General features: G+C 37.6%; 1 protein-coding gene across 3 annotated transcripts in view; it reads left to right on the top strand.

The window, feature by feature from the left end:
* Positions 1 to 257: 257 nt before the first annotated feature.
* Positions 258 to 19,682, top strand: part of znf385d (zinc finger protein 385D) — a 106,296-nt gene continuing 86,871 nt past the window's right edge. Inside the window, exon 1 of one of the 3 annotated variants that reach the window (XM_008430995.2) lies at positions 258 to 514. Coding sequence is in view for 2 of the 3 variants with exons in the window: in XM_008430994.3 (XP_008429216.2) it covers positions 10,384 to 10,405 (22 nt within the window). In the remaining variant the exon portion in view is untranslated. Of the gene's footprint in view, positions 515 to 10,164; positions 10,406 to 19,682 lie in introns of those variants that run through there. The other 2 variants (XM_008430994.3, XM_008430996.3) reach the window with 2 other exon arrangements.

Genomic DNA, 19,682 nt, shown 5'->3' with positions numbered 1-19,682 from the left:
AAAATTATGGACATCCCTGACCGTCCTCTTCACAAGACTGTCTTTGGAAGGTAGAGCATCGTCAGTCAGAGGCTTCCTGAGAATTAGTGCAGCACAAACTGCCAACAGTCGTCACTTTCTACAATAACTCTTTGAAAAATCTCAATTATTGAGTTACAACAACATTTAATTTCCTTTGGGGTTGATAAAGTATTTTTGAATTTGAATTCTATAAAGATATTCGCCCTTTCCATGTGACGTCACGCACCCCGGAACCCCGCCCACTGCGCCGTGACGGACGTAACCAATGCGCTCCTTTAAAGCTAATCTAAAAACGGACGTCTGCAGCCTAATGTCGCTTTTATTTTGTTGATTTCACTTCAAAAATGGACATAGGGTGCTGCGCAGTCGGCATGCGAACCAAACTTGTCATTTTATAACTTTTAATGAGGAAAGATCCTGCAGAGATGGACAGCAGCCCTAAATAATAATGACTGGCTGCCCTCGGTGTAACCACGGATTCGCTTTTTACAAGGTAAGAAGATTAACGTTCATATACTCTATAAATACATTTATTATCAGAAAAGATATCAAATATTGCATTATGAAGAAGGTACGTGTCTAGTCATTAGTTACCATGGAGACAGTGCCAGACCGTCATGTAGCCTAGCATGTACGGAAATAACTAGTTAGCATCTCGTCTTTTGTACGTTTTTAATGTTGCTCCGATGTAAAAGGAAACGCTGTCATGATTTATGACACAGTGACATAAATCATGTGGTGTGAATTCAAGTAAAGACGGCAATTTGATGAACATGTCAGGAGGGTCGGTTGCATGACAGCTAGGTTTTAGAAACAGCTAGGTTTCTAAGCTAGCTGTTTCCAACTGTTATAAATACCACCGTCTATGAACCCAACCAGGTGTGTTGCGTTCACAGACAAATTAGCTCGACTCCAACAAGTAGAAGCCATGAATAAACCTCCAAAAAAAACCTTGGGAAAGCAATTTCAGTCGCTTCATCCCTCACTTCCGACGTCCATCATGGCGCTTGGAATGATTTAGTGACGTATTACAAGGCATCAATAGTGGAGTGAGTGTCCAAATCAGGACGAAGTGACACTAGTGGGTGTTCTTTGCTGAAAAGAAAAGAGCAGGAGTTTTCCTTTAAAAGTGTAGTTGTGGGTCTCTGGATCGCTTTAATGGATAATAAACAAACCCATGGCTGGATTACGCAGTACAAGTTGTGTAATTGTTGATCAACAACAAGAGGCCTTGGCAGGGTGGCAATGCTGGTAAAGTATGTGAAAATCCCCCACGTGCGTAAACACAGACAACAAAATGTCCAAAAAGCAATTTAGTCACTGCAAAACCACAAAATATTTGCAAGTAATTTTGGTCTAGTTTCTAGTGCCAATATCTCATTTCAGTTGAAGTAAAACACAACAAAAACAATTAACTTTTTTTAGAAAGATATAGAAGCTTATTTTAAGTTAATTATTCCTTAATATTGATGAAAAAGTCACTTGCAACACTAGCAGATTATTTTATTTATATTAAGACATTTTCCCATGGTATAAGTGAAATAATCTGTCAATGAAACTAATAATTTTTCATCAATAGTAAGAAATGATTTACTCTAAATAAGCTCCTATATCTTGCTGAAAAGTTACTTATGACATAGTTTTGTCTTATTTTAAGTGTACTGAGATGTTTCTGCTAGAAAGTCAAAATTATTTGGTAAGATTTTTTGTTTTTGCAGTATTGTATTTCTAGAAGTCTCTTGTAAATTTTAGGTAAATTTAGTTTTTTTTTTGTTTGTTCTTTTATGTTAAATGCAAAATGTTTATTTTGGCGTGAGTACTGCTCTGAGTATGTTGTTTTTTCAGCATGATTTAGAGTAATCGATTACTAAATTAGTTGACTATTATTTCTATGTCTGTGTGTAGCTTAGCAAAGCAAAACAAAACAATACGAGTGGTTTTGAGTTGTTCTTCAACGGGTTTTTCTGCGACGTACTGCACTGAATTAATAATACGTACATCTCCAGGTTTCATTTTGTAAATGAAATAGTTCTACTGTGGCGGTGCTGCTGTGGATTGCATGTAAAAGGATTGTCTTTTTGCCCTCCTATGTTGTGCCCATGTGCGAAATTTCCAGCTGTAAACAATAACATGCAACATTTCTTTACTAGACGCATTCCTGAGGAAAATATGCGTGTTTACTGAACTTGGTTAGGACCTGTTTCTTTTCAGGGGGTCAGCAGCTTTATTTAACCCTTAAGGGAAAGACAATCAGATATCTTTGGTAGATTATAGTTTTTAGCACTCACCTCGATTTTTTTCCAGCTTCTCTTCTCCCCATTTCCTCTATTTGTTTTTGTGGAAAAAAAGTCAAGAGTGTCCCTGTTGATCAGATAGCCCTATAACTAATGAAAAGCGTCACTGAAGTGACAGCAAGATTAATGAAGTATCTTGGGCTGCGCTTGCATGTGGTGCACCGGGGTTTTTCCTGCAGAGTTGCTGTCGCAGGCTAACTGCTATTTATGGTGACAAATAATGCCCCATTCTGCCACCAACACCTGGAGTCAAGGTTAAAAAACACATTCCCCTCGACAGGATGAGGGAACGTGGACGAAGGGTGGAAGATGGAAGTTAGCGAGCAGAGACAAGGACAGGTGGCTTTTCTGATGCACAGTAAACTTATTTTCTGAAACTGGGCGCAGTGGGAGGGCGCCATGAGAGACGGTGGGCGGCGGACAGGAAGAATGGCAACGAAGGATTAATTGAAAACATCTTTGAAATACAAAGTAGTCTCAGCAGAGGACTCTAAAGGAGATGGTATCAGAGAGGAGTGAAAAACAGCTTTTAGTCGTCATTATTTGCATGTTTTTATTTCACCTAAGTGCATGCAGCTGGCAGTGTTGCTGCTTGACTGAACACAAAGATGTGTGTGTGGAGCTCAGACCCACATCACTTTGATTAAGACGGTATCTTATTTGTAGTCGATACCGGCGGCCAAAGCTCGGGAGCGGTCAATTTCATCTGACCTTCAGCAGCACCGTTACGATCAGACTGTGTGTGTGTGTGTGTGAATGTGAGAGAGAGAGAGAGAGAGAGAAAGAGAGTGGGGAAAAAAACATCCAGACAGACAGACAGACGTTAAGCATGTGTGGGAATACGGGACCACAAAACACACTTGACTCAATGACAGACATAAACACACACTGCCGTTCTTCTGTTGTCAGGCTGCAAAAACTCAACAGGTGCAACAAAAAACACACAAACAAAAGTACGGAGCCCCCTAGGGGACATGGAGGATGCTTTTTTTTTCACAATAGGTTTTGCTTTCTCTCGCCACAGTGTACTGATCGGTTCACCCGGCATAACTGAAAGTCTTTCTTATGATGGCTGCTGTAATTTCTGCTGTAAAGTAAGGCTTTTGTAAGATTTCCATGTGTATATTAATATCTTGATATCTGAAGTTCTATATCTTTTTCTTTTGGATAGAAATGCACAACAAACCTATGTGCAAAATACAAAAGGAAAGCAGCCCAAAGATGGGCTTTCCATCTGTTACGCTCCTCAGTGGGTCTCTGCCCTTCTTTCCTTGTAGGGTTCTGCAGACAGGTCACTGCAGGTGATGTGTGCTGCCCTGATTGGTGCTCTGCAGCTTTAAAACTGCCATGCGTGCAGCAGTCAGGAGGCTTTTCCCTCTCTCTCCCCAGAACCCCCTTTGGGTTTGGTTTGTATCTTTTGGTTGAGATTTGTTAGGTTTGTTTTGCACTAAAACTCTGAGGTTTGAGAATCCTTGCAAGATGTCGCTCTGATAAAACTCTGTTCGAGGAGACCCCATAAGGGCAAGTCCTCATGTGGATCGATGTTTTTAATGTTTTTCTTTACTTTTAATAATGCTTTTATCTTAATCTTTTTCTAAATCTCTCTCATTTTGTTTTTATTTTTATTTTAATTATGTAAATCAATCAATCAATCAAATTTTATTTGTATAGCACATTTCAGCAGCAAGGCATTTCAAAGTGCTTCACATAATTAAAATAAAAACAGAAATAATCAGTGAGAAAGAGAGAGATTTAAAAAAAACAAAATAAAAATAAAAACAAAAAAAAAACAAAAAACATTACATCATTAAAACGTCGAAAAGAAAGAAGAAGAAATTAAAAACATTAAAGACATAAAAACATGGAAGACATCAAAACCCGCACTCTAAACCTAATTTAGCCATAAGCAACTCTAAACAGGTGGGTTTTAAGTTGAGATTTAAAAGCACCCAGTGTTTCAGCTGTTTTACAGTTTTCTGGAAGTTTGTTCCAAATCTGTGGTGCATAGAAACTGAATGCTGCTTCTCCTCGTCTGGTTCTGGTTCTGGGGATGCAGAGCAGACCAGAACCAGAAGATCTGAGGGGTCTAGACGGTTGGTACAGTAATAACAGATCTTTAAGGTATTGTGGTGCTAAACCGTTCAGAGATTTATAAACTAACATCAGTATTTTAAAGTCTATTCTCTGAGCTACAGGGAGCCAATGTAGGGACTTTAAAACTGGTGTTATGTGCTCTATCTTCCTGGTTTTAGTGAGAACCCGAAAAGCACTTTGAAATGCCTTGCTGCTGAAATGTGCTATACAAAAAAAATTTGATTGATTGATTTGCTTATTTCTGGTCAACTATAGGTTCTGCTTTAATCCATTTTGGTTTCTCATTTCAGGTATTCCTTTTTCCAGGTTTATTTCTTTAATATAATTTAATAAATTCTATTTTCATTAAGTCGTTAAATCCTTGTGTGGTCTCCTTTAATGTTACCCCAACAAACGAGCCTGGTGGTCGTAACACCATCTTTACATTCCTTCTAACAGAAACTTTATGTAAGAAAGAAAAAATACGTCCGAAGTACTTGGACTATTTCTGAGTTATTATTACGGGGTAATAAAGCCTTAAGACAGTTTGATTGTGTCTCTTTAGTGTTGGTAGTCTGTATGGTTACTAAAGGGGCGTTTTCATGTGTGGGTCCATCTCAGCCTTAAACAGACATAAACATGGAAAATAAATAGATTTTCAATCGGTTTTTTCACCAAAAAGTTAGGACTATACAAACACGTTTTCACTGATTTAATTTTAAACTAACATTTGTGACTGTATGCAAAATAGATCAGGATGTGTTTGCTAATTTATTGCCAGGTAACGCAAAAGAAAAAAAGCGTCTATGTCCTGTAGGTGGCGCCGTACAAAAGTCTTTTCTTTTTTACTGCAGCTAACAAAAAGAACAAACTAAGAAAAACTGGCCAAACAAAAATCCAGAGAGCCTGGAAAATAGGCACTTTTCAAATATTGCTTAAATCTGACTGCTTGGAGTTTTGTCAAGTTTGTGCTTGAACTCTGCTTGGGTTGCTAGGTAACTAGCTTACCAAGTAATTTAGAGGATTAATAACATTTGGCCTAGAAAATAGACCAAAATTACTCTAAGATTTTATGTTTATGCAGATCAGGTCACTAAATCCACTTCTCCATCGTTAAATCTCATTGTAGCCCAAGCTGAAAAAACATTTTGTGGTTGACCTGCCATCCAGAAAACACTTGCTACAATCTTGCTAGTTGTACATGAGGCTCTACTAATGCTTTTCAAAGATGTGCAGTTGTATAATTTTATTTTACTTTGATTTTACAGCTTTATGTTTTTGCAGTGTGGTAATCAGAATTTCTGAATGTGGAAATGTTTGTAAAAACGGGAGAAGTTTGACAGGATGTCTGTGTTTTCTTTAACCTTTGAAAGCTGGTGTCTCGTAGCGTTGAGTGACGGATCTTTGATAATCACCGGTTCTTTTTGGGTTTGCATAAATTATGATTCAGTTTAAACTTTTCAGTGATGAGCGGTTTGAGCGTACCCACCAGAAACCTTCGCAGTCTGACTGATGTTGACACTGTTATTTATATGTATCTCTCTGTTACATAAGCATCTTTCTGTCGGCATGAATTTGCCCGCATGTTTGTTGTATAAATTTGTTTCGATGAACATGTCATCTGTGTTTGTATCTGCGCGTGTTTGTGTTTCTACAGAGCAGCCTGCTGTAGGTGTCTCTGGAGCTTTTTCTCTGCAGATACGAGCGTGTGTAGTTGACGCACACGGCTTGTTTTGTGACTAAAGATGCTGCGAGCCTTTGTGTGTTTGTGAAGACACGAGATAAAAGCGAGCAGCCGTGTCTCATAGCTGCAGTCTGATATTTGTGCCTGTTGAGTTTGATTACAGCCAGGCAAAAAGTGGGGGGGGGGAAAAAAGCAAAAATCATGAAAAGAGAGTGACAAAGTGAAAGAAAAACAAGACAGATGGGAGTGAAATCCAACAACAAAAGGCCTTTCTGGGGCTGAGAGGGTGAGCGTTCAAGAGAAAATAAAAGTGTGAGTGTCATCCACAAAGGGTGACAGAAGACAAAAAGGCTGATTAAATCAGTGCACTTACTGTGTTACTGTCACACTAATCCTATAATCAGATTTCTCTAACATCAAGCTAATAATCAAGCTGGAATCTGTAATTAAATTCTCAACTGCCTTCCCTTCGGACAGCTGTGTCACTGTGACAACCAAACAGGAGCCAGAAAAAGGAAAGATTATTACGCAAAGCGGTAATTTACTCCACTGAAAATAGCCGAGCGCCGATGCTGAGTAAGACTTGAGCAAACACAAAGTGAGGCGTCTTGAAAGTTGTCTATTTTTAAAAGTCACACTTCACGCAGACGGGCAAGCTGGGAGATTTCTGTAGAGACGGTTAGCTAACAGAGCTAGCAGCACAAATTCTCCATCACAGACTCAAATACACAATCAATCAATCAATATGGTGCTGATATACAACCAGAGGAGGGCAGAGTAACCAAAATTATACTCAAGTACCAGTAGAACTACTTCAACATATTTTTACTCGAGTTAAAGTAAAATGTAGCTGTCCAATAAATTACTCACGTAGGAGTAAAAAAGAATAACTGATCAAATGATCAATCATTTAATATTTTAAATATTACATAATTAGCTGGACCAAAATACAACTCTGGAAAAAATTAAGAGGCCACTTAAGATGATGAGTTTCTCTGATTTTACTCTTTACAGGTTTATTTTTAAGTAAAATGAACTTTGTTCTTTTATTCTATGAACTATAAACTACTGACAACAAAAAATTATTTATCTCTTTTTATTTGCAGACAATGAGAAATAGTCAAAATAACGAAAAACATGCAGAGCTTTCAGACCTCTAATAATGCAAAGAAAACAAGTTCATATTCATTTAGGAGCAGCAATATTAATGTTTTAACTCAGGAAGAGTCCAGGAATCAGTATTTGGTGGAACAACAGGAGGTTTTCACTGGTGCAGTGCAGTGGGCTTTTTCCAGACCTGAATATAATGAAGTGGAAACTTTGATCATTTAAGGATGAAAATGGAAATAATTCATATAAGTAACAAAACAATAACAAAATCAGGCAAAATTAAAATTTTTCCAAATCAGTTTCTTTCAATAAAAAAACTTATGAAAATAAGTAAATTTGGTTCTAAATGGTCCAAAGTTGTGGGAAAGACTCAAGTTTTGCTACATATTAAAAGTTTAATGTGTCAGAAGAATGCAAGCTAAAATCTGACCAAAAGTAAAATGTTTTAGACATTTAGTCAAAATCAAGTTTAAGTCAGACATTAAAACAAACATGTGGGGAGATTGATTGATGTTTTAATCTAAGTCAGATTTTTTGTTTAAACCCGAGAAGTGAAACAAAAAAAGTGAATTAGTAGTCTTTAAACTGCACTATAAAAATGCTCTTGCACAACCAGTAATTCAAAGTACAGCAGCATATTTTTCATTTTGCTCCCATTGTTGCGTTAGAGGCTTTACAGGCAAGAATAATGGTGAAATTGAGCCAACACAGTAAATCTGCAGCTGCAAACCCCAAAAAGATGCCAAACCCGCCCCACAGAGGAGGAGGAGAGGAATGATTGGTTGTAAATATAATATGAATCTTTGTTATTGTTATTGTGAAAACATGGCTTTAACTTGGAGTCCACAGTTTCATTTAAACCGTTTCTTATATTTTATTTTGGTTTGCGTTTGTGGGTGGATTGACTCCAAAAACAACATTTAAATTTGAGGGTTTTTTTTCCACACATGATCACAATTATACTTAAAGGCTCAAATACATGCATAGCACTAATATTTCAGTGTTTCCACAACTTTGAGTTTAGTTTAGTCAGTTTGTTCTCTATTTATTTATTTATGTTTTAAATATGTTAACATGTTTTTTTTGTACCGTTTTTTTTTTTCTGTGCCTCAGTTTCCTCCATCAGCTGTTTCTCGTTGCTTTAATTACTCACTGCAGCACTATTTAATCACCTCTCCAGGGTATGAACTTCCCCGTTTAGTCACTAGTTGTTCGACTCTCCGGTTCTGTTCCCAACATTCTCTGTAATTACCATCTTCTTTGTTAAAAACCACAATTATCCAAACTTAAATCAGTATGAGAATATCACAAAATGTAGTAAAATTGTACTTTTAACTTAAAACACACCAGCTTTTTTGGGCATAATTCATGTTGGATTTTTCATTATTTCAATCAGAAAAAGTAGATTTAAATTTGTAGATTTCTTTGCAAACGTTCGCCATTTAGCAAAACTGATGAATTTCAATCAGAGAGCTAAAGAGGAGGGGAGTAAATTTAACATTCTGTATTTAAGAATATGCATATTCATATTATATAAAACATAGTGTTAAAAATCTAAAAAGAGGAAAATCCTCAGAATTCCGAAAAAAAGTCAGAACTTTGAGAAAAAGTAGAAATTCAGAGAAAAAAAACCCAAATTCTCTTAAACATCATTTATTTAAGAATATACATACTCATATTAAAACAACATAAGACATTAGAGTTAGCAATATAAAAAAAGAACCAAAGTTTGGAGACAAAAGTCAGAATTTTGAGAAAAATTTGACAATCTTTTTTACACATTGCTATCTAGACAAAAAACATTATTTGTTTAAGAATATGAATATTCATATCATGACAACATGAAACACTAGTGTCAACAATCTAAAGAGCCACATTTTGACAAAAGAAAAACCGAATTCTGAGAAACAAAATGTCAAAATTCTGAGAAAAAATGCTTTTTAAAAAACATTATTTAACAATAATTATATTATAACAACATGAAACACTGGTGTTAACGACGCCAAATGTTCCTTTTTGTAACATTATTTATTTAACAATATGCATATTCATATTATAACAGCAGGAAAAGCCAGAATTAACCGTCTAAAAATATTTGAATTTTTAGAAAAAACTCAGAATTCTGAAAGATTTCTAAGAAAAAAAACCCTTTTTTTTAGCTGCATGGTATCGGTATCAGCCGATATTAGCTGTAAAAGTAAATATTGGACATCGGCCATTCCGTCGAAATAACTCACGATATAAAAAGCTTCGTTTTTATATGACAAACCAGTGAAAATGATGCCTGCAGCACAGCACAACGTCATAAGAAACCTTTAAGTATTTATGTGCTTTTCACTTGTTGCTTGTGAAAAGGTTGAGTTCAGTTTTATTTACAAATCTGCGCTGTGTGAGTGTTGTCATCGTCTTAGCGAGAGCAGATGTCGTGAATGAGTTTGACATTAAACATAATGCCAGTTGAAGGCGCTGCATCATTTTCAGACTCATTTTTAGCATTTGCATTTGGTAGCAGGCTAAATTGACAAAATAATGCAGTATTTTTATTCCACAGCAGAGAAAGCCATATAGTTTCAGTAAGTAAGTATAAGAAAAGAATATCGGTATTGGTATCGGTTATCGGTTAAATGAGTTTTAGTATATTGGCATATCGGATATTGACCAAAAATCCAATATCGTGCATCCCTACTGTTTTAAAAAAAAAACGTTAAGAATATATGTATTCACAGTGTAACAGCATAAAACACTGGTGTTAACTATCTAAAAAAGCTGCAAATATTTGAGAAAAAATTCAGAATCCTGAGGGAAAAAAAGCCGAAGAGAAGAAGTGTTTGGGTGACATAAAACAAGGACGAGACAAGCAGAAAGAGAGACTGTTGCTGGAAAATGTAGAGAGACACCCTGGAGAGCAAAGAGAAAAGCAAAGGGAATCAGAGAGAGAGAGAGAGAGAGAGAGAGAGAGAGAGGGAGGAGGACGAGCTAAAGAGGAGGGGAGGAACGAAGGGAGTACCAGAGTGAGGATAGACAGAGAAGCAGCAGACAGAGCGCAGAATGCAGGCTGGTCACTGACACACACACTCTCACACACACTCACATGCACCGACACACACACCTCTGAGGAGTGTATGAGGCATGCACACGCTGCTGCCCATGGAAACACACACACTGGCAGGAAATACAGCGAACCCCAGAGCCTGAGGAGACATGGAGAGCAGCATGTTCTTTGGTGAGTCTGCTGTGTGTTTCAACACACACTCCTTCCTTTTAGCTGGCCGTGGACTGGGAACACTGGTTCCCATTAGAGGAAATCACCATGAAGTTGCTCACCTAGGCAACCTCTTTTTGTTGTAATCTCCCTGTGAGAGCGGAGTCTCCACTCTGACATGTAGACGTGATCCAGCTGAGCTGCTGTACTTGTTCTGGAAGCTGAAGATGGATCTGAGCAGATGTTGCAGAGAAGATCAAATTACTCCATTAGGGCTTCAAAAAAAAGAAAGAAATGCTGAATTAACTCCCTGGGTGAATACTTTCAAAAATAACTGCTGGTATTATTATTTCCTGTGGTGGAATTAGGAGGATTTATCATTAAGGATTAACCAATCAGTGCATTTGGACGTCTAGTTTGAACCAGAATGTTTGCATTGTGTCAGGATTCACAGGAATCTGAGTTTCCATTTGGAGTGGATTCCTTTGTTTTTACTATGTTTTGTTGTTTTGATCTATTGCCCTTGCTCTTGTGTATCCATTCCATAACAATTAGTCATTTTTCCTCAGCTGATCCAGCAGTGCTCCTCTCGCAGCTGCAGAGCATTCAGTTGATCACACTCACCGTCTCACTCCAGGAAACACTGCTTGTAGTATTTCAGCTCTGCTTTTCATAAATCTATGATTAACTCTGCCTTCTGATCGCCTAAAACTGATCCTGCCTACCTCCTGCGTGTGTTTGAGTCCTGAAAAATTACAAAACATTTGCGTTTTCACCAACTTTTTTGGTGTAATCCAGAGTTTACCCCACTGTATTGTAAGCCTGGCAGCCCGCCAGGCTTTAGTTCCCCCCCAACAGGTTAAACTTAATTAATTAATTTATTTTAAATACTTAAAAAAAAAAGTGATAGCAAAGATTGGTTAAGCTAGGATTATAACTGATGCATTGAATCACGGTCCTCTACAACATCACATAATTTGCAGGTATTAAAAGTAAAAATACTTCAATCCAAAGGAATGTGCATCTGAGAAGAATAATTTCAAAACTTTACAAAATGTTTATTTGTGCATTTAAAAAGAAAAGACTGTTCACGTAAAGTCTTTGTAAACCAACCAAACACAGACAAATATTTTTCATCCAATCAGAGTTCTCCTTGTAAATAGTTCAGTAATAACAACCAATCATAACCAGCTAATCAAAATATAAATATTAAGCAGCAGATGTTAGTAAGTTAAATATTTGGATTTAGGAAAATACACAAAGAAATTTAATACAATAAATACTTTAATATGCTTAATCATCATTGTCCATTTTAAGTAATAGTTCTTTAAATTTTATTTTTACATGTGCAGCATTACATAGTGCATATTTTATTGGGTTTGTCTTTTTCAAGACTCTGAAGGAGGTGGTTAGTGGTTAGCTGTTTCGAAAAGCCATAATTACATTGTCATACTTTAAAATTAAATGTTAACCTTTTACATTTTTTTTAACACGTCCGGTAGCGCATTTCTGCTCAAAAGTTTAAGCATCGCATAACACAGATTCGGCATCTTGGCATTTTTAAGATTGGGTTCCAGAGTGGATACATTTCTGAACGTTTCATGTTTTCGTGTCGCCATTCGATTTGAGCCATTTTTTAACGATTACCTTAAAGCTCCACCTCTGTCTTTACCTATTATGCGCCTCACTTTCAAAAATAACAAACATGGTGCCGTTATGTGTTTTTGTGTCAGTCCTTTGCCACCAACCCTTTTGCGAAAGCTGAAGCCCTTAAATACCCTAAATGCCCCTCTAAAAACACTTACGACTGCCTATTTTAATAGCTAAAACACCAAATATTCCCTAATATTCATTAATATGCACAGTGGAAACAGTCTTGGCACTAACACAAAAGAAAACATCCATCGTCTTACTTCTCACCGATCTGAGTGAATGGAGCCTAGTCGTGAATTCACACCAGCCCTGTTTGGTCCGCTTTAATCGAACTCTAGTCCGTTTTCCTAGAAAGTCCAGTTCATTCGAACTCTGATGCAAACCTGAACTATGGTCTTCCTACAACCCCGGGACTCTGTTCGATTGAAGTGAAGTGTGGCGCTATTTAAATGCCAGTGTGGATGCAAATGGGACTGAAGGCCACTCCAAAAGCAAGAAATGCAGGGCATTCTGGGTAAACAGAACCAAAGCAAACATGAGAGCCAGACGCTAACAGGCGACAAATTAAGTAAATAAAAAATTAAAATCACAAATTATTTCAACTTTATTCTCGTAATTTTATGATTTGTTCTTGTACATTTATTTTTTCTTAGTAAGGCCCTAATACTGTGTTATATTAATGGGAGAAATAACTCATAATCTTTTACCAGAGACTCCATATTTGTTTACATTTTGTGAAACAAGAAGTTGCATTCAGTATTTCCTCTGGTGGTTCTCAATTACCCTAACCCACAGGCAAGGAGGTGAACAGGTTTTTTAAAGAGTTTGGTTCATTTGACGCAGTGCAGTGTGAAAGTGAACCCTACCAGCTGAACATGTAACAAATGTTGCAATTTTGGTCCCAATTCGAACCAAGTCTGCCGAACTATCAGGTGTGAAAATGACCTCTAAGGCAGTTCCATCCTGATACTAGCAAGCTATTTTAAAGGTGAATGTATATCGATGACGATCATGCATCTCCTTTAACCAACTGGTTTTGCTCAATAACCCTGGATGGGAGTTACTGGCAGCAGGAGGCTGTTGAGATTCCCTGTAGAGAAAAGCCTCTTCCATTAGTTGATAGGAAGGACACTGGAGGAGGCTTTGAAAGACTTAATGCAGCTTCCAGTCAAGTACTCTTCTCTCGGCTGGCTCACATCGGAGGAATAATTACACAGGGATCCGGATTTCTAAGGGAGGGGTGATTTGTTAAATGAAAGATTTTTTTCTGCAGGGATTAAAGTGATCCAAACTTATAGACCGTGGCTTGTAAGAGGGAGAAGGATTTTCTCTTGTTATGCTAGACACAGAGGATGAGCAGGATCGGGTGAGGGAGGAAAGACGGGCCTGGAAGCTTATGAATGAATAAGCCGTCAGGTGCGGAGACAACTTGGACTCTTTGAGATCCACTGCCGACGTTGCTCAGGTGTGAAACTGCTGGAAGTGGAGGAAAGGAAAGTGAAGGTGTTGCTGTTCTGTTTGGCTGCTTCTAATCCCATAAGATGAAAAGGGAAAGTGGGAAAACTCCCCGGCTTTCAACTAAAAGAGCACTTCGGATGGGATTTTGTAGCTGGAGAAGCTCGTTTTACGCGCGTTTTTGTGTCATTTTATCTTTACTGCTCGGTGTAAAACACAACAAAAGGATGGTAAAGGTCAGTGCGTGTATGTGTGCATCGTTTCAGCATTTATGAATGCACTTCTGAGTGCGCTACAAGGGGAGAATAGATGCGATCTCCTAAAAGATTAATAGTACTGTTTGTTCACCAGCTCTGCGTTGCTCCTGTTTAAAAGCTTTCTGTTGGAGTGATTTATGCCTGACCCCTGAACTCTTTGAAACATGAGCCCAAGAACTTGGAGAAAATGGAAAACAGGTCAGAGAAAGACTTTTCTCGTTTCACACAACAAAAAGTTACCATAAATAAGCTGCCAGCTAGCAGACGAGCCCTCAAAACGCTGATACAACAAATAAGAGTCAGAAGATTACATACATTTTTAAAATTAGAACTGTTTTATAAACATTTTGAAACACATCTCTACCCTTCAATTTGCTGAAGTTACACAAATTGTGAGGGAATTTCTTATCCACTGTCACATTTTCATTTGATGAAACTATTCTTTTGTTCACTTCTATGTATGGAATCACAGTGATGCCAAAAATATACAATCATCTTTAGCATTTCAGCAGATACCTGAAAGCTTTAGAATGAAACCTACTGGCATTAAGAAGTATTGATAATTTCATTCACTTTGACAAAACCTCTAGCTCTGTGAAAAAAAATTTGTCCTACAGCTTCTTAGAGATTTTAGGCTCACTGGGTTGCCTTCTTTAGCAGAAAAGTTTTCTAAAACCCACTTTTTCAGGTGGACAACTTTTACTTAAATTTGTTTACTGCAGTTAAAATAACATTTTAGTTTTGCTTTCTGTCAAATAAAAACCTTCAAAGGTATGATCATTCATTTTACTCTGTATGTCATCCCTGAAGTCCAAGTGTGTCACAGTGTCAACGCAATAAAAACATGCATTATCTGCAGCATTGTTCATTAAAATGGCACACCATCGATGTGTTAAAGAAAACATACATATTCACACTTAATGATATACTAGACCACTGCATTACTTTTAATTTTGATACTTTAAAGTATTTTCCAAGTCATATTTTACATGTTTTTATACATCCATTTGGGTTTCTACTTCTTTTTGGCTTCAAAAACCTTCAGAATGTAACATCACAAATCAGCAGGCCCCGCCCTTTCACCTAGTAACTCTGCAAAGCCCAGCCCGTTGCCAAGCAACCCCAGCTAGGCTCAGCCCCGTCACCTAGCAACCAAGCTGAGTTCCGGAACATTTAGTCTGTTGCTTTTACCGCTATATGTGTTGTAAAATGGCTTTTATTAATGAAATAAATGTCATGAACATGTTTGAATGGCCCATAAAAATATCCTAACCTGTTCACGGAAGCATAATAGGTCACCATTATGTATCTTTAAAAGAAAGTATTTACTTTTACTCAAATAAAAATGTTAATGTGGAGTCAGGGAGTATATTTTTGTCTGTTTACTTGTACTTTTACTTAAGTACAATGTTTGACTACTTTCTCCACCACTGTAGGTTTTTGAGAAAAGTGCTTATTTTGAAGTGGAATCTGAAAAATGTGTTTCAAAACTGATGTGTTTGGCTTCGTAGGGTCAACAAATGTTAATCAGGTTCTGGAGTTCTGTAGGCTGTCGAGGTTGAGTCGAAACCCCAAAGGAAATCAGCCCGAGACTTTCTTTTAGTTTCTGCAGGAAACGCGTCATGTGATTGTTGGAGCCAATTTAAAGACATCTGTGTTTATTAGTAAGCTTCGTTCAGGATGCCGGAGAGAGCTACCGTACGTTAACAAGACACGGATGGAGCCAAAAGAGTGAAAAATTTTTAAAAAGCCGAATTTATCTTGTAAAGGTTAATTGGAAAATTTGTGAAAGTGTAGCTCTCAGAATGTTTTAAATCCACCCTTTGTTCGTTTTAATAGGGGTGAAATGATTTTATCCCCCCTGCTTGAAGGGAAGCACTGATCTCACAGCATGTTAAGGGTCAGCGAATACAATCAGCAAGCTGCATAAAAACACAAAAAGCATTAATCACATCAGGAACGTGGTCGGCATGCGAATGAGCTTCAGTGAAATTCAGATTTATCTAATAATTGGATTTGTATTTGCTGAGGGAAATGGACGTGCTGCGCGAAAGCATTCTTTTTATTATGAGTCACTTTGCCAGTGTGGACTCTCAGCCTCTCCAGACAGATCTTATCCGGGCAGCCGGCAGGTTCAGGACAACAAGAGGAGCTGGAGGGGAGGGAGCCAGCGCAAATGATTAATTATTAATGCCAGTCAGCGTCTTCCAGACATCATTTTTACTTTCCTGCTCTCTCGAAGCCCCGCCGCAGGAGGAAAAAACCCCCCACTGCAACCCAGATATGGGGATCCTTCAGGAAGGGCAGCGCAGAGGACGGCACCAGTTGGAGGCACACTGCAAAAACACAATGTTGCCAAGTGATTTTGGTCTAGTTTCTGTCACAAATATCTTAGCACGCTTGAAATAAGACAAAACTAACAACAGTAGCATTTTAGAATGTTGTTTAGAGTAAATAATATTAATGAAAAAGCACTAGTTCCACTGGCAGATTATTATATAATTTATAACATTTTTATAGCATAAAGCCCGGTGCAAATTTTAAGATGTCTTTACAATTCCTAATCTGTGTACTTCTGAGATAATATACCTAAAATAATGCACAGAAATTGACCAAAAAGACAATTACATTTAAAAATACAAAATCTTACAAAGTATTTTTGTCTAGTTTATAGAGCAAATACCTCAGTTACTTGGAATAAGACAAAACAAACTTAGAAGTATCTTTTCAGCAAGATATGTGAGCTTGTTTTAAGTAAATATTTCTTTTAAATTGATTAAAAAGTACTAGTTCCACTGGCAGATTATTTCACTTATAACGTATAATAATCCGCCAGTGAAACTAGAACTATTTTAACAAAATGAAGGAATTATTCCAGTGTTTCGAATATTTTCACTTTTCCGATGAAGGTGAAAATTTCACTTATAGCAGGACATTTTTCCCATGTTCCAAATGAATGATGAAACTAGTATTTTTTCATCAATATTAAGGAATTTTTCACTTAAAACAAGCTTCTGTATCTTTCTAAAAAGTAAGTTAGGTTTGTCTTATTTCAATAGTACTAAAATATTTGTTCTAGAAACTAGACCAAAAATACTTGGTAAGATTTTGTTTTTGCAGTGCATTGATAGAGTGGCTGCTGAACATCCAACAACACTGTATGTGATGCATCATTTAGCACAGTCTCAAAAAGAATAAATAACCAAAGGCCAGCGGAGGAAAAAAAAATCTTTAATCAGTTTCAATCTCATTCAAATGTGTCAAATTGTCAGATCTCATCTGAGTTCTGCAGCCGAACATTTTGGGGCTTCGCACGCGTCTCCAAGAGCCTCAGGTTAAAAAAAAAAAGTGCACCCATTGGGTTGTGTTTAATTTGATTCGTTGGAGTTGCTTTTATTAATTTGAAGCCCTGCAGCTGGATATCAGCTGACATGATGAAGAAGAAGTGAAAGCATTGCATGTCCAGCGTCGCGGTGTCTCAAAAACTCAGCTTGATGGGTGCAAGTGCAACACTTCCTGTCCTCTGAGGTTCAGTTTTCATAATTCAGCAATTCCTGGGGGGGAATATGACTCTTTAGCTGTTATTTATACATAATTACAGTTCGTTTTATGGAGATGGCTTACTGTGGGATTATCAGGTTTGTTTTAGAGGCACGTTGAGAATGAGAATACCGTCTTGGGAGGTCTACCGAAACTGTGTGCCGAAAGCTATTAAAATGTATGTGACACCGGTACAAATAATTACTCTCCCCGTTTATTTACACTGGTAATTAGTGGAGCTTTGTGATAGCTTTTACTTTAATAAATAATTAGAGTTTCTGTCTGCAGAACTGTGAACGGGTTGCAAACTACCTGCAATTTCTTTATGTTGTCCTTCTAAAGAGCGTTGCTTTCTTGTAATCTTTTACATTTGTCTTATTTTGTTTTTCCAAGATTTCTAAATATGTTTCAGATTTTTTTTTTGACTTAGTAGTAGCTGTTCTTTATAAAAAAGATACAATTGCTTTTCATCTGAAAGTAAAATGTGTGTAAAATATATGCACTGCAAAAATAAAAAAATCTTACCAAGTATTTTTGGTTTAGTTTCTAGTGCAAATATCTTAGTACATTTAATACCAAAATTTACTTTCAGGTAACTTTTCAGCAATATATAAGAGCTTATTTTAAGTCAATAATTTCTTAATATTTATAAAATAGTCCTACTACCTCCTCTGGTAGATTATTACAAGAGAATGTTCCCAGATTATAAGGGACATAATCTGCCAGTGGAACTAGAGCTTTTTCATCAAATAAGGAGTACCGTATTTTCCGCACTATAAGGCGCACCTTCAATAAATGTCGTATTTTAAAACTTTTTTCATATATCGTCATGGCCAAAAGTTTTGAGAATGACACAAATATTATATTTTCACATGATCTGCTGCCCTCTGGTTTTCATGTGTGTATGTCAGATGTTTTCATCACATACAGAAATACAATTGCAATCATATTATGAGTAACAAAAGCTTTTATTGACAGTTAGAATGAGTTAATGCAGCAAGTCAATATTTGCAGTGTTGACCCCTCTTCTTCAGGACCTCTGCAATTCTCCCTGGCATGCTCTCAATCAACTTCTGGACCAAATCCTGACTGATAGCAGTCCATTCTTGCACAATCAATGCGTGCATTTTGTCAGAATTCCTAGGTTTTTGATTGTCCACCCGTCTCTTGATGATTGACCACAAGTTTTCAATGGGATTAAGATCTGGGGAGTTTCCAGGCCATGGACCCAAAATCTCTGTTTTGTTCCCTGAGCCAGTTAGTTATCACCTTTGCTTTATGGCAAGTTGCTCCATCATGCTGGAAAAGGCATTGTTCATCACCAAACTGCTCTTGGACGGTTGGGAGAAGTTGCTCTCGGAGGACATTCTGGTACTGTTCTTTATTCATGGCTGTGTTTTAGGCCAGACCGTGAGAGAGCCGACTCCCTTGGCTGAGAAGCAACCCCACACATGAATGGTTTCAGGATGCTTTACAGTTGGCATGAGACAAGCCTGGTGATAGCGCTCACCTCGTCTTCTCCCAACAAGCTGTTTTCCAGATGTCCCAAACAATTGGAAATGGGGATTCATCAGAGAAAATGACTTTACCCCAGTCCTCAGCAGTCCACTCCCTGTACCTTTTGCAGAATATTAGTCTGTCCCTGATGTTTTTCCTGGAGAGAAGTGGCATCTTTGCTGCCCTCCTGGAGACCAGGCCTTTCTCCAAGAGTCTCCGCCTCAGTGCGTACAGATGCACTCATACCTGCCTGCTGCCATTCCTGAGCAAGCTCTGCACTGCTGGTAGCCCGATCCCACAGCTGAAACACTTTGAAGAGACGGTCCTGGCGCTTGCTGGTCTTTCTTGGGCGCCCTGGAGCCTTTTTGGCAACAATGGAACCTCTCTCCTTGAAGTTCTTGATGATGCGATAAATTGTTGACTGAGGTGCAATCTTTCTAGCTGCGATACTCTTCCCTGTTAGGCCATTTTTGTGCAGTGCAATGATGACTGCATGTGTTTCTTTAGAGATAACCATGGTTCACAGAAGAGAAACAATGATGCCAAGCACCAGCCTCTTTTTAAAGTGTCCAGTGGTGTCATTCTTACTTAATCATGACAGCTTGATCTCCAGCCCTGTCCTCATCAACACCCACACCTGTGTTAATGGAGCAATCACTGAAACGATGTTAGCTGGTCCTTTTAAGGCAGGGCTGCAATGAAGTTGAAATGTGTTTTGGAGGATAAAGTTCATTTTCTAGGCAAATATTGACTTTGAATTTAATTGCTGTTAAGCTGATCACTCTTTATAACATTCTGGAGTATATGCAAATTGCCATTATAAAAACTGAAGCAGTAGACTTTGTAAATATTAACATTTGAATCATTCTCAAAACTTTTGACCATGACTGTAAGGT

This window comes from Poecilia reticulata, chromosome 16 (assembly GCF_904066995.2).
Source record: "Poecilia reticulata chromosome 16, P_reticulata-male-v2, whole genome shotgun sequence".
Classification (NCBI taxonomy): Eukaryota; Metazoa; Chordata; class Actinopteri; order Cyprinodontiformes; family Poeciliidae; genus Poecilia; species Poecilia reticulata.
Note: the sequence above shows the minus strand (reverse complement) of the source record. Positions and strands in the feature narration are given on the sequence as shown.